Source organism: Oryctolagus cuniculus, chromosome 3 (genome assembly GCF_964237555.1).
Source record: "Oryctolagus cuniculus chromosome 3, mOryCun1.1, whole genome shotgun sequence".
Taxonomy (NCBI): domain Eukaryota; kingdom Metazoa; phylum Chordata; class Mammalia; order Lagomorpha; family Leporidae; genus Oryctolagus; species Oryctolagus cuniculus.
In genome coordinates, this window is record NC_091434.1 from 102629452 (window position 1) to 102648012 (window position 18561).

The window sequence follows — 18561 nt, forward strand, 5'->3', positions numbered from 1 at the left end:
CTGTTATCCTAATTTCACAAAGGGGAAGTTTATCATTCTTTGTGGAATGTCAAGTATCCCAGAGATAGGTCTGAGAATAAGACAGATGGTGCCTCTTTTCAAGATTCTGGTAGAATAAAACAAGGAAGCAAACAAAACAGTAAACATATAAATGTATCATGGGACTGTGAGTTTTGATTGTCCTTTGAAGAAAGAATAAAAGGGGGCAGAGATGGGACTGTCAGGGGAAAAGGGAGGTTGAATGTTTTCTATGAAATGGTGATATTTAAGCTGAGACTTAAAGATAAAAAGGGGGAGGAGAGGCTCATGAAACAGAAGAAGGGAGAGCAGGCATGTCAAGGGGCTGAAGATCAGATGCTGGCCTTGAGGGACAGGAGCAGGCCTGGAGGTGGGGGAGTGGAGGGAGGAGGTGTGGAGGGGGTAGGAGGGAGTGACGCCAAGTGAGGCTGGAGACATAGATACAGGGCCAGGATGAACGGCAGCCCGTGCAGATCACTGGATTAGCTTTACTATGTTGGGGACACAACATTTCCTGTACGATTACAATTTAACTAAGTGCCTCGAAAAAGCATTCTAATTTTCCTCACAGAAATCCCAAAATACTACATTTATACATATCTATAAACATGAACTTAGGAGTAGAATATATAGCAGCATGTCAAAAGAGCTCAGTTGCAATGGTAGTATTAATTCATACACTTTTCTACTATAAACTTGATCAATACACAAAATGCTCACTTCCTTTGGCCTCCAGGATATACAAGACCTTCTTTTTCTCCCCGCTCCTCTCGACACAACCCTGCCTTCTTGTGGGAGACTTTTCTTTCTCATCCTTCGGGTTAACTCACTTTGCTTATTAATGCGTACATTCTCCTCATCATTATATAAGTCCTTCCAGGTAAGCCCAAATTCCACAGTTATCAACATTGCGCCCATTACCCCAAATTCCTATCCTCAATTGGTTTTCTCTCCTGAGTTTGAGACACACATCCTCTGCTCACCTGATATAGCTGTACCTGTCCAATTGATATGCTACAGAGATCTCACATCCCCAAAATTATTTCATCAGCTACCTCTCCTAAACAGCCATTTTTATACACCAGTTTTGCTTTCCTGTCTTTGGCAACAAAATCCAAATGGTTGTCCAAACCACACTTAAGAGCAGTTCTTAACCTTCCTTCTCTAAAAATAAAGCCAATAGCTGCTACTGCCCGAATTTCTTTCAATATCATTGTATTTCAAATACTGTAGTACCCATACCTAGCCCATTTAAATGGCTCACCCAGGCCTGAATGACCTCACCTCTGCTGTTTCCTCTACGGCCACCCCTCCATCAATCACTATCATCCTGCACTCCAGCATGATTGTTTGTTGTTCCTTAATCACAATCTTCCAGGCCTACTCACTCTCTTCACAACACTGAAAAATACTCATCCCTCAAATCCCAGAGACTCACTAGTCCTCCTCCACTCCAGATCTGGTTCAGTGCACAGCCTTTGTGTGTCTCCTTTCTCTGAGATAGCATGTCAAATAGACTTGTTTATTTGTCACCATCTGATATCCATCAAGCAATATAGAAAAAGAAGTTTATTTATATCCTCCATGTCTAGTGTCTGGGATACAGCAAGAACTCATGAGTTTCTAACTGAATGAGAATTAAATGATTACTCCCTTTGATATCACAAGAACTGCACTATCTGTATAATAAAGAGAAGTAAACAGTTTGCCTCCTCCGAGAGCTTAAGAGTAATTGTGAATAGTGTACAATAGAGGCCTATACAGGATGTTGTGAGAACTTCAATTTATAATTATTAAGAATATGTGTAACACCCTCAATTAGATTGGCATAATGCTATTTTCAATACTGTGGGGTAGCTATTAACAATGAAAGCTGTTTTATTGTTGAATAAACTGAGACAAACCCTGGTAATTTACTCAAAGAAATGGTGCTGGTAAATAGAACTGGGATGGGAACAGACTTATCCTGAATCTGGAGTCCGTCACCTCCACTGCTAGGCTGAGTTAGCTGTCGTGGGAGGAGTCCTGCAGCACCATTTGGTACTACAGTTGTTGCTTGTAGTGGAAAAAGTGTTCCACAGTGAGGCTTCAGAACCATGCTGTACTAAACGGCTTGTTCTATTTTATGGGAGCAAGTTGCTGTAGTGTCCCTACCAGCTAAGTAAAGGATGTACTTTTAAAAAAAATGTTTGTAATAATCCATTACTAGTCTACTGCTAAAAATCACCAGCAATAGGCTTTGGTTGTAATATGTTATGCTGTAATATTTACTGCTTTATATTCTACTTGGAAAAAATAATTATTTTGAAAAATACCTATTTTATAAATTTTAAAATGTCTGCCAGTTGTTTCCATCAATATAAACCATTACACAAAAAAGAAAAAAAAAACACTGTTTGCAAAACTGCTACTGTGAATTATTTATTGGCCACACTGAACATTAATGCTGTTACCTTGATTGGTTACATAAACATTTCAGTAGTATAGACTCTTAATCAGAGAGCTATAATATATGGGATTGCAACTGCCATCTGTGAAGGGGGAAAAATAGGAAAAAGAAATAATTTGTTTTCTATCATGCATAACTAAAGACTTTCTTTCCTACAAGAATGTTAGAAACTATGTAAGAAAAAAAATGAAGTCTAATTTTCTAAATAATTTATAATTACATCAAGTGTAAAAAAGTATTACATACTTTAAAACTTACATTGGTATATATTTTACTCCCACTGATTTTACACAAACTTTAGCAGGAAAAATTAAAAGTAAGGATATTTATAAAGTCATGATCAATCAGTTGAAGTAATAGTTTATGAAGAAACCAAGCTGTTCCTTGATATTTAAAAATTTGTGAACAAATGTTAATTACCATCTAAGGTGCCAGATTTTCCACTTTCATTAATTACTAATAAATTACACATTCATATAAAGCTCACTTTCCCAAACAAGGAGGTAATATAATCTAAAACTCATTGAATTATATTCTTCTGCTCAAAACCTGAAAAAAAATAAACTTTTACATTTAGTAAGTAGCTATAGTAGGTAAACCATATTTTTTCTGAATTGAAAAAGAAGTCACTTGGTTATGTTAGACTAGTTATTTTTTTAAGTTCCAAAGTAGAATATTATCTTATACATGAAACTTATTAATTAGGGCTCTTCGGTATTTTGGCAAAATGATGTCCAGTACAGATCATCTCTCCTAGATAGGTTCTGGCTAGAGCGCTTAAAACAAATCTATAGTTTTAAAAAATAAAGTACCTAAATGGCTGCTTATTGTACACATTGCTAGCATTAATTCCTAACCCAGTGATTTTATATACATGTGTATATGCAGAGAAAAATCCACGCATTTCAATAATTCTTATTGCTCCATTCCTAAGCCATGTAAGATCCCCACATTAAATTTTAATTAGTTCCTGGATTGCTTTGTTTCTAAGGTTAGGCAGTGATTAGGTGAATTGACTGAATAAACCAGATGTTTATTCCAAGTAGACAAGAGCCTTTGTTTCAGCAGTACTTTGTTAGGAAAGTTAGCATTGGCTACTTGATAGAGCCAATTAATGGTCTCCTGTTATCAAGCAACTCTTGCACTCAGTTTTCTTCCTGAAACAAAATGATATAACCCTAAGTGTATCCTCTTGTGGGTTACATGATTGGCAAAGGAGTATTGTCTTCTTACTTCACTGGCTGAAAACAAAAAATGATCACCTTTATTTAAAAATTGGAAATGCTTTTCTCTTACACTCAGATGCTTAAAAAAACTAAGAACAACTTTTTCATGCCACTTTTGAAGATCTGTTCCATTAGCCATGCACCCTAACATGATTCTCATATACTTGAAAGAAGGGGGAGATGGGCATTTGCCATGTAAACCAATTTCCTAAAATATGGTTTTCCCAAATATTCTGGAGTTGAAACTTGAGAGAAGATACCCTCTTCTCTATTATTTTGTTAAATCAAACTATCTGCCCTGTGTGGTAGTTTTCTTCTGTTTAATTGGTGAAGAGAAATCAGCCTCAAAGAGTTTATATAATTTTACTCAGGATCTCACCTCAAGTCAGCTGAGAAATCGGTAGGTATATAGGCCTATGTCCATCCAATTACAAGACTGAATTGTCTTTTGTTTTGCCATACTGTATTCTAAGTTGCTCCATTTATTCATGGCTGGAAAGTAGTTATAAAGAGTGGAAATGTAGCCAGTAAAATTGTGTACATGTGTGTTCAGACATGGTTGATTTACATGTAGTTAGCATGTACTATAGAAACGTGTGTGGTGAGAACCAATAAAGTCAGATTGACAAAAAGTCAGTATCTCTGATCTCAAGGCATTCAAATGCAACATATAAACAGTAGATATCAAAAAGAAACTGTTCCTGCAGATCAAGTATTTATTAAGAGGTGGATTTTTCAGTAATGTAGTTAGGAATTAGGAATGTAAGCATTTCAGCTTAGATTTTTTATATCAATGGTCGAATGATTTAATGCAATGAAGTCTTGTTATATTAATCACATCATTTTATTTGTTCGTCTATTCATTTACCTATTTTCCAGGAAGCATTGCCATCATTGTGCCTCTTGTCCTCTTGGTGACATTGATAACCACATTAGTGATTGGTTTAGTGCTCTGTAAAAGGAAAAGAAGGTAAGATGCTGCAGAGTTCCAGCTTGCTGGTTAGTGAATACATCAAGTAGCTGAACACAGAGATGCTTTCTATTTCTTTTTCAAGATGTTGCCAATTTTAAGGCCGTTTTATTCCTCTCTATCATAACTTTATTTATCATAACTTTATTTAGTTATGAATTACTTATTTACTTATTTATTATTTGACAGAGAGACAATGAAATCCCAACTAGTGGTTCAATTCCCAAATGCCTAAGTCAGCTGGGGATAGGCTGGGGTCAGTGCCAGGTGCCCAGGGAATTCCAAGTCTCCCATGTGAGTGCTAAAATCCAGCACTTGAGCCAACGCTGCTGCCTCCCAGCATCTGAATTAGCAGGAAATTGGAGTAGGAGCCAGTGAAAGGAATCAAAATCAGGCATGCCATTATGGGACACTTGTGTCTGATCCAGTAGCTTAAACACCTGCTCACAAAGGGATTGCAGTGAGACAATCCTTCCCCCATGCTGGGCTCTCAGGATAGCTCCATTTATATATTGTAACAAAACTATCAGGGGACCATGTTATTTAAAATTTCTGCTGAGTTTTTGATTTTTCAGTAGTATTTCTTGAAACAGCAACAATCTCTAAGAGTACCTTAGTATATGAATAATTAATATGATTAGTATTGTCAATATAGTGTTACTGTGTGTGTGTGTATATATATATATATATATCACAACTTACGCATTTTACTCAAGGTGAATTTATTTTATATCTCACTGGATATCATTCAGTCTTCCAGTGTATATGAAAATGCAGTAATAGTAATAGAGAATGAGTAGCCTCTGAGGTTATTATCTAGGAACTGAGAGTTTGTGGATCAGTTTTTGAGTTATCTCAGGCAGGATTCTAGTTACAGCTTTTGGAAATGGAAGCCATCTATCTTATATTTTAATCACTTTACCAGAGATATTTTTCATAAATAAGGTAGAAAAATAAAATTTAAAAAGATAATTAATTGATAAATATTCAATTTCTGCTAAAGTAGTATCATCCATTTAGGAGGAATTTATTTCCTGTGTATTTTTATTAAGTCAAAACAATTGGAAAATTACCAAATATAAGTTTTTGTTACTCTGTGACTTAACAAATTTTGGTTATTTCAAATGCACTTATATGCTTTCCATTACTCAAACTAAGATCTACAAATTTTATTGATTCATATACCTTGATTGTGATATATATACAACTAAGTCATATTGCTGTTCATATATTCTAGGACAAAAACGATCAGAAGACAACCTATTATCAACGGAGGAATAAATGTAGAAATTGGCAATCCCTCTTATAATATGTATGAGGTAGATCATGACCACAATGACGGAGGCCTTTTAGACCCCAGCTTTATGATAGATACGACAAAGGTAATAAATCTTAAGATTATGGAGGAGAGATAACACGTTCTTGATAAATATCTCTATCAACAGTTCTGAACTTCAGCATGCCTTTCTTGTCTCTGAAGTTACAGGAAATGATTTTAGGGTACATTTAATGATTCAGCTTCTTCTAAAGGAACAAATACGATTATGAACTGTATGCACCTACAGCACACAAGTGAATATAATGTGTTTTCAAAAACACACAAGGTCCCTCAGAAAGTTCATTAGAAAATGGAATGAAAAGTTTGAGTATTTTGGTGCAAAAACTTTTTTGAAATCTATGCACTTTTTAATAATACGCATTTTCCATGTGTTATCAGAAAAATCTTTTGCATCAAAATAAACTCATTTTTCATACCTCTTTTTCTATGAGTTTTTGAAGCATCCCCCTTTATATTTTTTGTGCAACTTAAGAATAGGTATAATTTATTTAAAATAATATCCTATTCAAATATGTTGAGATGCTAGCATATCTAAATACACATTGTGGTATAAAAATATCACCTAATAATTTTTTTCATAAAGAGCATAGTGATTTACTGTCAATCTAAGTATTTTATTTCTGATAATGTTTCATTGAAGAACCAACCAAATCACTTTGGATAAGTATTATTCTGTTTGCTATAATATCCTTACTGATTTGAAATGTGTCATTTCAAATTGATACATTCAGCCTGTAAGGGCTACTACTGTTTGCTCCAGTTGGCACCTTAAGAAATAGATAAATGATACAATTAGGTAAATTAAACTTCTAAAGAAGATTCACTTAACTGAGTTGTTTTGTGTGATAATTTTAGAATATTTTTCTGTAAATTAATGATACCTATTTCATTTAATGGGATATTTTTCCTTATCTTATGTATTCCTATATTGAATATTTATTTTCTGATTTAATGGGGACATTTTGTCCAAAGTGCATCATCATGTTGTAAACAATCTATTCAATCTATAGCCAGAGGATTTTGAAATCATTACAATAGTTGTCGCTGAAGAAGCTGGATAGGGTCTCAGATATGCAGTTTAGTTCTGAATCCAGACTGAATTTTCTGAGCTGATGGTCAAGTATTTGCTTCTATGAAGTGGATCAGTCTTTACTGTCTAGATAAACATTACACTATTGTAGAATATTTCAGTGATTTTCTCCTAATTAGAAATAATTTTATTTATTAACTAACTACTACATCTGAAATTGTTCCAAAAATTAATCATTGTGTCTTTAGTTGTAGTATTTGCTACTTGAAATTCAAGACTATAGATACTGTTCACAGTCACCTGACAATTTATCTATGAAAGAGAAAAGCATTTTAAATAAGTTTTCTGAATTTATTTGCATTTTTCATTGTACTAAAAATATAATATTCAAAAGTATAATATGAACTAATGAGAAAATATTTTAAGCACTTTTTATATGAAGGTGAGTTCTTATTTCTTTCTCATCATTTTTATTTTTAGTGATAGAGCTAATCCAGTTTTGGGCACTTAAAAGAGAATAACAGTTTAGTATCCCATTAATTTTTTTTCCACATTTACTTTAGGAATATAAAAATATGCTTCAGTGACTGTCTAATATATTTTTAATGTACTTAGCACAAAACACTTGATAAATATTTATCAATTTGCTGACTGACTAAACAAAATTGCATTAAATGTGACTTAGATGGCTGACTTTGGCTGCCTCTTGATATTTGAAATGTAAATATGAATTGTAACCAAACAGAGAACTACATAAAATATAGTTAGGTCCAATAGGTACAGAAAGTACTAAAAGAGGACCATATTAATTTGGCAATTTGAATGATAAAATTAATGTCACAGAGAATTTACCATGCACAGCAGTTTGATATGTGAATGATGTGATAAAACATAAATCATATCACAAATAAATTTTTGTAGAAAAGTGATTTGTTGCTTTCAAAGTGAGTAAAATTTCTAATTCAATGATACCTTTTAATTTTAGTTATAAATTTAATTGTAATCCTTTTAAGGACTGGAATACTTAATAAAGTAAGTAAAATAGAATCTTGATATAATTACAAACCAGCTTGAAGTGGAATTAGCATTTCATATTTTTATCCCCAAACTAATCTCAATCCTTACTTGGACTCTTGAATATTTTTGTATGAGATTCTTGGGAGAGAAAATAAAGAGGCAATATTGACTTAATTTTTTGTAAAAATGTTTGTGAGACTCTTCCTCTTGGCCTAAATTTTTCCATTATTAATTAACATTTGTAAAAAATATATATTCAGTTATATTTCATATTCTACAAATTTTCATCTAGTTTTTAAACATTTTGGATCATTAATCTGCAGGTACTTCAAAAATATCATGAAAACATAATTAAAAATCCGTATATATTTTTGTGATATGAATTTTCCATGAAGTTTTTGAAGATCCTGGGCAAATTCCATATTTTGAATAGGAATGTACAGATCAACTAATTTGGCCTTTGAACACAAGAAAGTCTAATGTCAGTGCCCTTGCATGGAAACTCAGTGAGTCCATTTAATTACAAAATTTAGGTTTACAATTAGATTTTGAAAATCAGAGATTTCCTTTTTAATCTTTTTATCAAGTTTGAGATTAAATTCTATCCCCCCCCAAAAAATATGGTATCACACTGAACCTCTGATTAGAAACAGTCAGATATTTCAATGTCCAGAAGGTTATACTGTCATAAATTTTCAAAGTTGCAAAATATTAAATGAGGGAGGTTGGTACATTTTTCTCAGAGCTATTAGTTAATATATTATTACCTTGGAGAGAAAACACTAATTCATGGCACATTCTAGATGTATACCATGTCCATCAGTACACAGGACATAGTAGGAATGTCTACCTATGAAGCGAAATGTAATAAAATCATTTCCTTGCTAAGTTGTTTAAGCTAACATGTACGCACAGATCCTAAGAATATGTTTTGTGTTGTTGTTATGATTTAACATGATTTGTATTGGTGAAGATGGTTCCATGATATTAGGTCAGAAACTAAAATTCTCTGTTTATGTACAGGCCAGGTATATAGGGGGAGGGCCCAGTGCTTTCAAGCTTCCACACACAGCGCCGCCCATCTACTTAAACTCTGATTTGAAAGGACCACTAACTGCTGGGGTGAGAGAAGAAAATTCATTATTCCATATCCATTCCATCACAGAACTGCTTGCAATCAAAGAATGATTACCAGACTTAGAGAGAGGCTTGTCCTTAATTAAGTTTTTAATTAACAAGAGATACCAAAACAGCGTTAAAATTGGGGGCTTACATTATATGTTCTGCTCATGCAAGGTTACATATAAAACATGTTGTCATTTTAGCCAAGCTCTTAAGTAAAAATATCTTCTGTTGTATTTGAAAATGCAATAGCCCCTTAACAATGAACATGAGTATTTGCTCCTAGCAAAAGTCTCTAACCAGAAATTTAAACTGAGTAGTTTGAGTTTAAATTTGAATTTATTCATTTCCTAATAAGATTTTATTTAATATATACAGATAGGATGTGCAATTAAATAAAAATATTGGCATACTTTAATATATGTCATCATATTGAGAATTAAAAATGGTTTAAGTCAAGTAACATGTAGAAAAAGCTTCATCAAGTTTGTATTGTTCATTTTTAGCAGAAGTAGGGTAAAATATAGTTGTTAAGCTACCTTAGGATGAGTATTCTCTCCCTTGCTGCTCTGTCCCATTGATTGCTTTTCATTCTCATTTTCTATCATGTATGTTTCATCTGCATGGCTGTATGGCTCAAAGATTATAATGTTTCCTCCTTATTGCTAAGACCTGATGTGCTGCCTTCAGCAACACCAAGACAAAAAAAAATGAATCAACAACAAAATTAGGCAATACTTTCTTGAGTTAAGACACAATTTGTTAAATAGTGAACATTGTGTATGTTTTTCAACTAAAAGAGGAAATTTTGTGCCTCAATTCTGCATTAAACTGCTTCATTTATAAAATTGAAGATGACTGTGTATGTCATAATTATTTGGAGGATTCCAAAAATATTTTGTGAAAAATACCTATTAGTTGTTTGAAGCCAAAATATTGTATTAATATTTTAAAATTTATTTTGCTGCTGTATTTCTTTACTGATTTTAATTCTTTTGCTTGTATTTAACTTCATATTGAAAATGACAAGCACCAATTAATTGGATGTTTTTCTGTAAACACATCTCACTTGACACTGGCAGACTTGCAAAAGCAACAGTGGGAGAAAGATGTGGATTAGGAACATGAAAAAAATTGATTTAACATTTTGTACTTCTACAATGAAGCCTCAGTGAACACAGCTTTCAAAAAGATTTCTTCTGACTTTTCACATCATGTCAAAGCTCCCCTTGGGTTCACAGGTTACCAGAAAAGCATAAAATTATGTCTTGTCTAATACTATGCTAAAGTCAACTAAAAACTAAGTATAGGATTTAAATGGCATTGCAATATTTATTTAATAAGTTAAATGCATTGCATATCAATATCATTACAATTAAAAGGTAGATATCCTAGATAATAATTAGTGTGGTGAACTGATAATAAAATTATGTTTTTTTTTCCTTTAGCCAACAAATTATTCCAATCCGGTATATGCAAAATTGTATATGGATGGGCAAAACTGTCGAAACTCCTTAGGAAGTGTTGACGAAAGGAAAGAACTGCTTCCAAAGAAAATAGAAATTGGTATAAGAGAGACAGTGGCATAATCAGCGATACCTTTTATATGCTGTATAAATGTATAAAATATAAGGATTACTTTTGTATGTTCCAACAGTATTATACTTGTTTTGGCATCAGCATTACCTCTTTCTTTATCTTCTTCCTGGTTAATTGTTTTCTGAGTTTCTTAGGTTTTATTTTTTGCTGATGACTATTGATTGACCATTTGTATGGTATTTTTATGAAAAACAACTGCACTACAGTACAATTTACAACAATGCTGCTGATATGACACACATTTGAATTTGTTAAAATTAAAAAACAACATATTACTTTGTAGTGTGAATATGAGCAATCTATTTTATATGAACTTTTTAGGTTCTACTTAATCAACAAATAGAACCTCTACACTTTTTCATTATATGGTCTGAGAGTTGTAATACACTGTCATTTTATTGTTCTGTTTAAATTGATGGAAAAATGATTGAATGGTCAACTCTTTTTTGTGCCCATGAAGATTGATTCAGACTCTGCTGAAATATATAGCCCTCACAGGTTCAACATCATCTGCTTTGGAATTAGCCTTAGATTGCCAAGTGATAGACGAGAATACTGAGAAAAAAAAATCTAAAAAAAAATAAAACTAATAACTGCATGAAAAAAGATGACTACATTTTCCAAAACTTAGAAGACTCTATTTGATACATACCCTGTAAACAATAGTTATATTTAGGTGGTAGAACATAGCAAAAATATATCCAGAAGTGGACAGACCACACTTGCTATGGAATAAGACCTTTCCTCTCTCAGTTCTGAGGTAAATCGCCAGCCTAGAGCACAACAGGGCATTGGGTACTCATTTCTTTGTGTCTCTTCCAAGTCACATGTGTTCTATGGAAGATTAACCCAACTTATCACACTGAAGAGTAAAAGATAATATAGAAGCACACAAATTGATGGTAAAATTTCAATTATGCAAATGCATTCTCTTTGTTAGGTCAAAAGGAAGAGGCCAAACAGCCATTTTGGTGTAGACTAATTGGTAAATATTTTCAAGATACAGATGACCTATTCATTGTTTGCCCTATCAAAAACATAGCACTGAAGGACCTTCCAAGTTACAGAACAAGTTATCAGTCCGTAATCAAAGATTGAGAGTGTAATTGGTATACCAGTGACTCTGGTCCTCTGGTCCTCTGGTTTCTTTTGGTTACACATGGACTCCAATCATATTTTTGTTTATTTGTTTGTGTTCAAATTTTGATTGAAAACAATACAATTTATTTAAGTTGTATAAAAAAGATAGCATTTTTATACAAATATCTTTAAAGGCACAAAAGATTTATTCACAAGTTGTGGAGGGCTTTTTGTTCCTCTGATGGACATGACTGACTTTTAGCTGTCATAATGTATTAACCTAACAGATGAAATATGTTTGTGGTTGCTCTTTATCCCTTTGTACAAGCATTAAAAAACTGCTGTTTTATAAGGAGACTTTTTGTTGTACTATGTGCATGCATACTACCTATTTCTAAACTTTGCCATATTGAGGCCTTTATAAACTATTGATTTATGTAATACTAGTGCAATTTTGCTTGAACAATGTTATGCATATCATAAACTTTTTCAGGTTCTTGTTTAAGTACACTTTTTAAATTGAACAGTATTTTTCATTTTGGTTATAATAGTCATTTTGCCTATGTTTCTACAATGAAGTGTTAAATACTTTATAAAAAATTGTTGACTGACTTATTTAAATGAAATTCTACATATTTAAGTGCTCGTGTTGGGTAGTTTTTGAAAATAACATTCCTTAATGTAGTTTAAATATTCCTAGAAAATTGTTTTAGTGAATATAGCAGTTTTTATATCCCTAGAACATACTCTCCTGGGAAGGATTGAGTTCATTGCATCATTTTTTGAAGCACAATGGAGTAGGAATTCCCTCTGCTCTTGGAGCAGAAATACTTTCCTTACATTTTTCCTTTTTCCTTCTTTATTGTACTTGTCAAAGACTCCATATTACAATAGAAGAATGGTACATTATCTACACATTAGTGTGACAGTTGTGCTGAAATAGGCCAAAACCTGCTCTTTCCCACTCTTATTAATTCTACTTGATTGAAAACTCAAATTCTATTAGTTGCTCTTTAGACATTGTTTTGTAAATAGCATATCAACATGCCACATCAGACTGGAGATCATAAATGTAGCAGGGTCTGGTTTACTTGAGCTACCATTGAGTAACATTATCTGAAGAGGACTTTTTTAAATATTCGGGCTGTGTGAATGCAACTGAAAGTATCATTTGGAATAAGCAGAACACATAAACAGATGTGATCTTGATATGAGTAAGTCTTCAAAAAGTTCATGGGAAGAAAGAGCATATTATGAAAAAATATGCTTGACTTTCCAGAAGTTTGGGGGCCAAGATAAACTTATCTTCCCATTCAATTTTCCACAAACATTTTTGAAGTACTCTTGAACAATTAACATTATTACAAATATCTAGCAAACTAAATAGCACCTGACACTGATGAGCTGTTTTCACTAAGGCAATAGTGAAAGCCATAGTCAAGAGAGCTCAGGATGTGTTTTTTAACCCCCACCCCCTGGGGATCTTATCTACAACAGCCTTTTATTTTCACAGTCTTTTTGCACATTATGATTCGCCATCTCATTCTGGTTCATGTCAGTGTACACGAGAGTCCATAGTCTTTCCTTTGTAAAACAAAAAAAGATATATTTATTTATGAGAGAGAGAGAGGATATGAATGAGAATTTTCCATCCACTGAGTTGCTCCCTAAATGGCCAAAAAGACCAGAGCTGAACCAGGCTGATGCCAGGAGCCTGGAATTCCATCCTGTTTTCCAGCATGGGTGACAGGGGCCCAAGTGCCTAAGCCATCTTTCCCAGGCTAATTAGCAGGGAGCAGGACCAGCAGAGCAGAGCAGCTGGGACTCAAACAAGAACTCCAGTATGAGATGATGGTATTGTAAATGATGGCCTCGAGAGTCCATAGTCTTTCTATTTCTATTTCTTGTTACTTTACATTCAATCTTTATAAGATAAAAACATTTTTCAGTCAGTCACATTTATTCTGTTTCTACAGCGCTATTTTGAATTGCAGAAAGTCACATAAATGATTTAAATTTAGGAGTCGGATTCTCTTCCACAATGACAATTCTGTATAAATGCCAGCAACAAAATACATTCTAAACTATCTCTTCAAGTTTGGGTTGGAGAAATTTAAAAAAAAAATTAATGCTTTCTGTAAAGTTGCCTTCCTAAGCATCTTTTTGTTTGGAGCAAGGATTTTCAATCTCTTGACCTTTTTGGACAGATAATTCTTTGTTGTGCTTTAGAGCATAAAATCTCTGCCCTCTATTCATTTGGATGAGGCTAGTAGTATCCATTAAAGTTTTCAAAACCAAAAATGTCTACAGATACTGCTGAATGTCTTAGTAACAAATTTTTCTCTGTTAAGAACTGTTGATCTAGTGCTATATTCCATATCCCTCTATTCAATGACTCTCAGCTAGAACAGCTGAGTCAAAAGAAGGCCTTCATTGACAAAATTGGGGCATTCCTGTGATTTGGTTTCAATGCTTTAATGCTGATGATGCATGAATTACAGTTAAACAAAATTTGTATAACTAAAGTGCCTGCATACTGATTTTAAAAAGTCACTAAGGGAAAGAAGTTTTATTTATAATCTTGTACAATTTTACATAACTGGGCCATTTTTATTTAACATTTTTTTTTATTTTGATATTAATGGTTTTGAGTTTTTTTCCTGTATTATCATTTGCTTGTTTTATTTTTGTTAAAATGGAGATTTAAGCTTGTGCTTTTCTTCTAGGAATGTTACTTTCCATTTCTGTGATGACTCAAACATAAAGAAGTTCAATATGAAATGAATGTTAACGGCTATTATAAATGAACTGGAATACACAAAATGTCTACAATTTCCAAATCCCTAACAGGGAAAATTGCTATATATGGTGAAGGAAATATAAAAATAGTGCTTATTTTCTTTATCCTTTATAATCTATTTTCAAACATATCATCTGTATGTAAAATCTTATTCCTTTTAAAGATTATTACTGTTTACTGATTCAACTCTTTCATGTAGTTTTATTTAAAAGACTGAAATTCAAGAGAATAAGAGTCTTGTAGAGTTAAGTAAAATATATCTAACCACTTGTTGAAAGTAGTTTTCTTCTTCTGATGTCCCATTATAGTTTTCATCACTTGATTTTATAATGACTTTCTTAAAATTAAATGACATACAGTTTAATGTAGATTAAGTCATTATTTAAATATGAGTCCTTGAATTGTATCTTGCCAGAAAGGAGACACTCAGGCACTGCTTTATGAAGTATGCTATAGGGTAATATAGCAAAAATATTATTTCTCCCATGTATTATGAATGTGAGAAAAACAATAAAAAATTTATTTTTCTGCTGTTATGACACCCACTTACTGACCTAATATATCCAAAAAGGTGACACATCAAGAAAATGATCAAGACAACTATGAATATTCAGAAGCTCTTTTATTCAGAAATATGTTTTGTTTTTGATGTAATCATATCCAAATTTTGTACAGTGCTCTGCAGTTATCTGGTCTACAGAAAGAAAACAAGATTAAATGAATTCTTTGATTTAGCTTTTCTCCAGTAGGTATTATACTTATATGGCTGCAATTTATTCTGAAAAATAGATTCTTGTGAATCCCATCATTTTTTGTATCTAAAGTGATCAAAAATCAAAAGAAAAATTGCTAGTAAAGATAGACTTATTTTGATAAATTCTATATTTAGAGTGTATTCATTCTCTCTGCCCCTCTAGCATAGAATCTGAATGATAACAGTGAACTTAATCAATGGAGCTCTGATACTTCAGACATTTATGCGCTCTGAGGTGACTTTTCATCTGTGAAGATTTAATACAGAAATTATGAGCCTCCTGATGCAAGTTGTTCTATAGCTTATTAATGTATTGGTGACCTGAATAGCCAGTAAGATAACTCTTCTGGATTTTCAAAATATAATGGTGATGGTAAAAGCCATTAACATCATATGCATATCAGTAATCTAAAATGCATAAGTAAAAAAGTATTTTTCATATACAGAATAAATGAGATACAGCTGAGAATAAATTTAGGAATTTAAATTGTAAGGCTGTTAAGAAAAATACTTAAGTCAATATTCAGAATATAAATTTAGAGCAACTTGATTGAAGAAACACATCTCAATGAATAATGTAAGAGTTCTTTCAGGAATAACTGGACATTTGGATTTCAAACTAGAAGAAACTTGATTCCTATAATCTGCGATTGTTAGTTATGGTTGTGGAAATGCATACAACCTCACAACCACTCGTGCACACTTAGGTTCTTTTAGTAGACTGGCTTTGATAATTCATTAATTGTGAAGATGGCACTTCTCTCCTGTTAACCTAGGATTCTATCACTCTTACCTTCTCTGGCTTACAGTTTCAGAAATCATGTGCTCATCTTTAATAGTAATCAATTGCAGGCTGGCGCCGCAGCTCACTAGGCTAATCCTCCGCCTTGCGGCACCGGCACACCTGGTTCTAGTCCCGGTCGGGGTGCCAGATTCTGTCCCAGTTGCCCCTCTTCCAGGCCAGCTCTCTGCTGTGGTCCGGGAGTGCAGTGGAGGAGCTCGGGCCCTGCACCCCATGGGAGACCAGGAGAAGCACCTGGCTCCTGCCATCGGATCAGCATGGTGTGCCGGCCATAGCGCGCCAGCCGCGGCGGCCATTGGAGGGTGAACCAATGGCAAAGGAAGACCTTTCTCCCTGTCCCTCTCTCACACTGTCCACTCTGCCTGTCAAAAAAAAAAAAAAAGTAACCAATTGCTAGATTTTTTTTCCTTATTATAAAATCATGATCTCTATTTTCATCTGTATGTCCTCTTCTATCTCAAGTGACATGACATCAAACCATTTTTTTTAAGATTTATGTACATGTATTTCATCATTATCTTTACTAATTCTTTATTCTTAATTTTCTTTGACCTGTCTTATTTTATTGGTTTATTTCATCAAACATACTTACTGAAAGTCTTTAAAGCTTTTATCTGTAGATTTGCTGAGCTTTCACGTATACACAAGTATTTCTCTTAGGCCTTCCAATATGAATGTCAACTCACCGGGATATACATCTCTACAGCTATCACTTTTTCCTCCAAAGTTAGGTTGAGCCTGCACCGCTGCTTTCAGGCATTCAGTATTGGTAAGGATACATTCAAGGCCAAGTGGGCTTTTATTTCTTTGTATCATTTCTCACCAGACCTAAGACAAAACAATTATGATCATCAAAACATTTTACAAACAAGTACATATTAATTTTGTTTACCTACTGAAATCCATTTTCAGCTGAGATTGTTTTTTTTCCAAGACCATCTTTATTACTCTTATCCAAATGACTTTCTTTTAATACATAAAAACTCTTAGAATTTTTAGATGACTTCTTTTTGCTTTATCACCTACATCATCTTAATAGTGTTTCTCTTGTTTCCCCCCTGTATTCCTGAAGACACTTTTAAGGTTCTGGGCTGTATTCCTGATAGACTTTTCCCTTGCAAACTCAATTCTTTTCTCTGTGTGCTATGTGTGCAGCTGTGTGTGCACATATGCAAGCACCTTCCGAGCAATTTAATTCTGTATTTGAGAGTCCTTTATATCTTTGTATATATCTTTATATATTCTTTAAATCAGCTTTCTTTTTAATTTACTTTTCTTTATTTTTCTACTTAGTGTATTTTCACCTCAGGGTTATCACTGAGATACCACAGTATCTGTTTCCTGCTTCTTAGTTCCAATACCAACAGTTTTCATTTGTTTTTTTGTTTTTTTTTTTTTTTTTTTTTTTTTCTGGCAGCAATTTTGTAGATCTGCAGACCAATATGCTCATTTCCCATCAGATGAAACATTGTGAAAATATGGTCCAAGGAACTATAGTTCCAGAGCTGTTAAGTAGATAGGATATGTTATATTTATTTGTACTCATTTTCTATCAATTTTGTTGTTTATGACTCTTGGTCCTGTTTTCCCTGATGTATCCTAGTGGGTCTCCCATAGCATCGTGTATACTTATGCTTATCCTTATATCAATATATTCACATTTAACTGAATAATGAAATGGAGGAGTGCATAAAAATGCCAGTGTTCCCACATGCCATGGTCGCAGGGTTTTTCCTGGAACCCACACTCACCTGTACTCCACCTGCCTGGCCTATTGCTGTAGCATAAATGTCTGAGTATTCAGTATTAGACCACTGGGCTCCTTTAGTGCTCCAGCAGCACTGCCCTACCTTGAAAACCTGTCCTAGAATTCTGCCATATTTTCTGGACACATGGTTTTCTGAGAGAATATGGAAGCCTGGATCAGGGACCCTGACTGTTCAGTAGATAGATAGCTGCCTGCTCCTTTTCACTGAAGATTTATTTATTTATTTGAAAAGTTACAGAGAGAGACGAAGAGACAGAGAGCAAATCTTCCATCTGCTGGTTCACACTCCAAATGGTGGCAACAACTAGAGCTGGGCCAGAGAAACCAGGAGCCAGGAGCTTCTTCCAGGTCTCCTGTGTGGACATCAGGGGCCCAATGACTTGGGCTGTCCTCCACTGTGTTCCCAGGTGATTAACCGGAAGGTGGATCAGAAGTGGAGCAGCCGGGTCATGAACTGGCACCCATATGGGATGCAAGGCATGGGCTTAACCCACTATGCCACAATGCTGGCCCATGCTACTCCTTTCCCAGGACATTGCATCTAGATACAGAGTGTAAAGGAAACACACATACTGATTTTTTTTTTT

The 18561-nt window shown here is 33.8% G+C and overlaps 1 protein-coding gene across 7 annotated transcripts in view; it reads left to right on the forward strand.

Moving 5' to 3' along the window:
* Nucleotides 1-15018, forward strand: part of LRP1B (LDL receptor related protein 1B) — a 2140503-nt gene extending 2125485 nt beyond the window's left edge. For 5 of the 7 annotated variants that reach the window (XM_051849575.2, XM_051849574.2, XM_051849572.2 and 2 more), the window contains 4 exons: nucleotides 4573-4663; nucleotides 5901-6045; nucleotides 9073-9171; nucleotides 10620-15018. In XM_051849575.2, the coding sequence (XP_051705535.2) occupies nucleotides 4573-4663; nucleotides 5901-6045; nucleotides 9073-9171; nucleotides 10620-10760 (476 nt within the window). In that variant the 3' untranslated portion in view covers nucleotides 10761-15018. The remainder of the gene's footprint in view (nucleotides 1-4572; nucleotides 4664-5900; nucleotides 6046-9072; nucleotides 9172-10619) is intronic. The other 2 variants (XM_051849573.2, XM_070071546.1) reach the window with 1 other exon arrangement.
* The last annotated feature ends 3543 nt before the right edge of the window (nucleotides 15019-18561 follow it).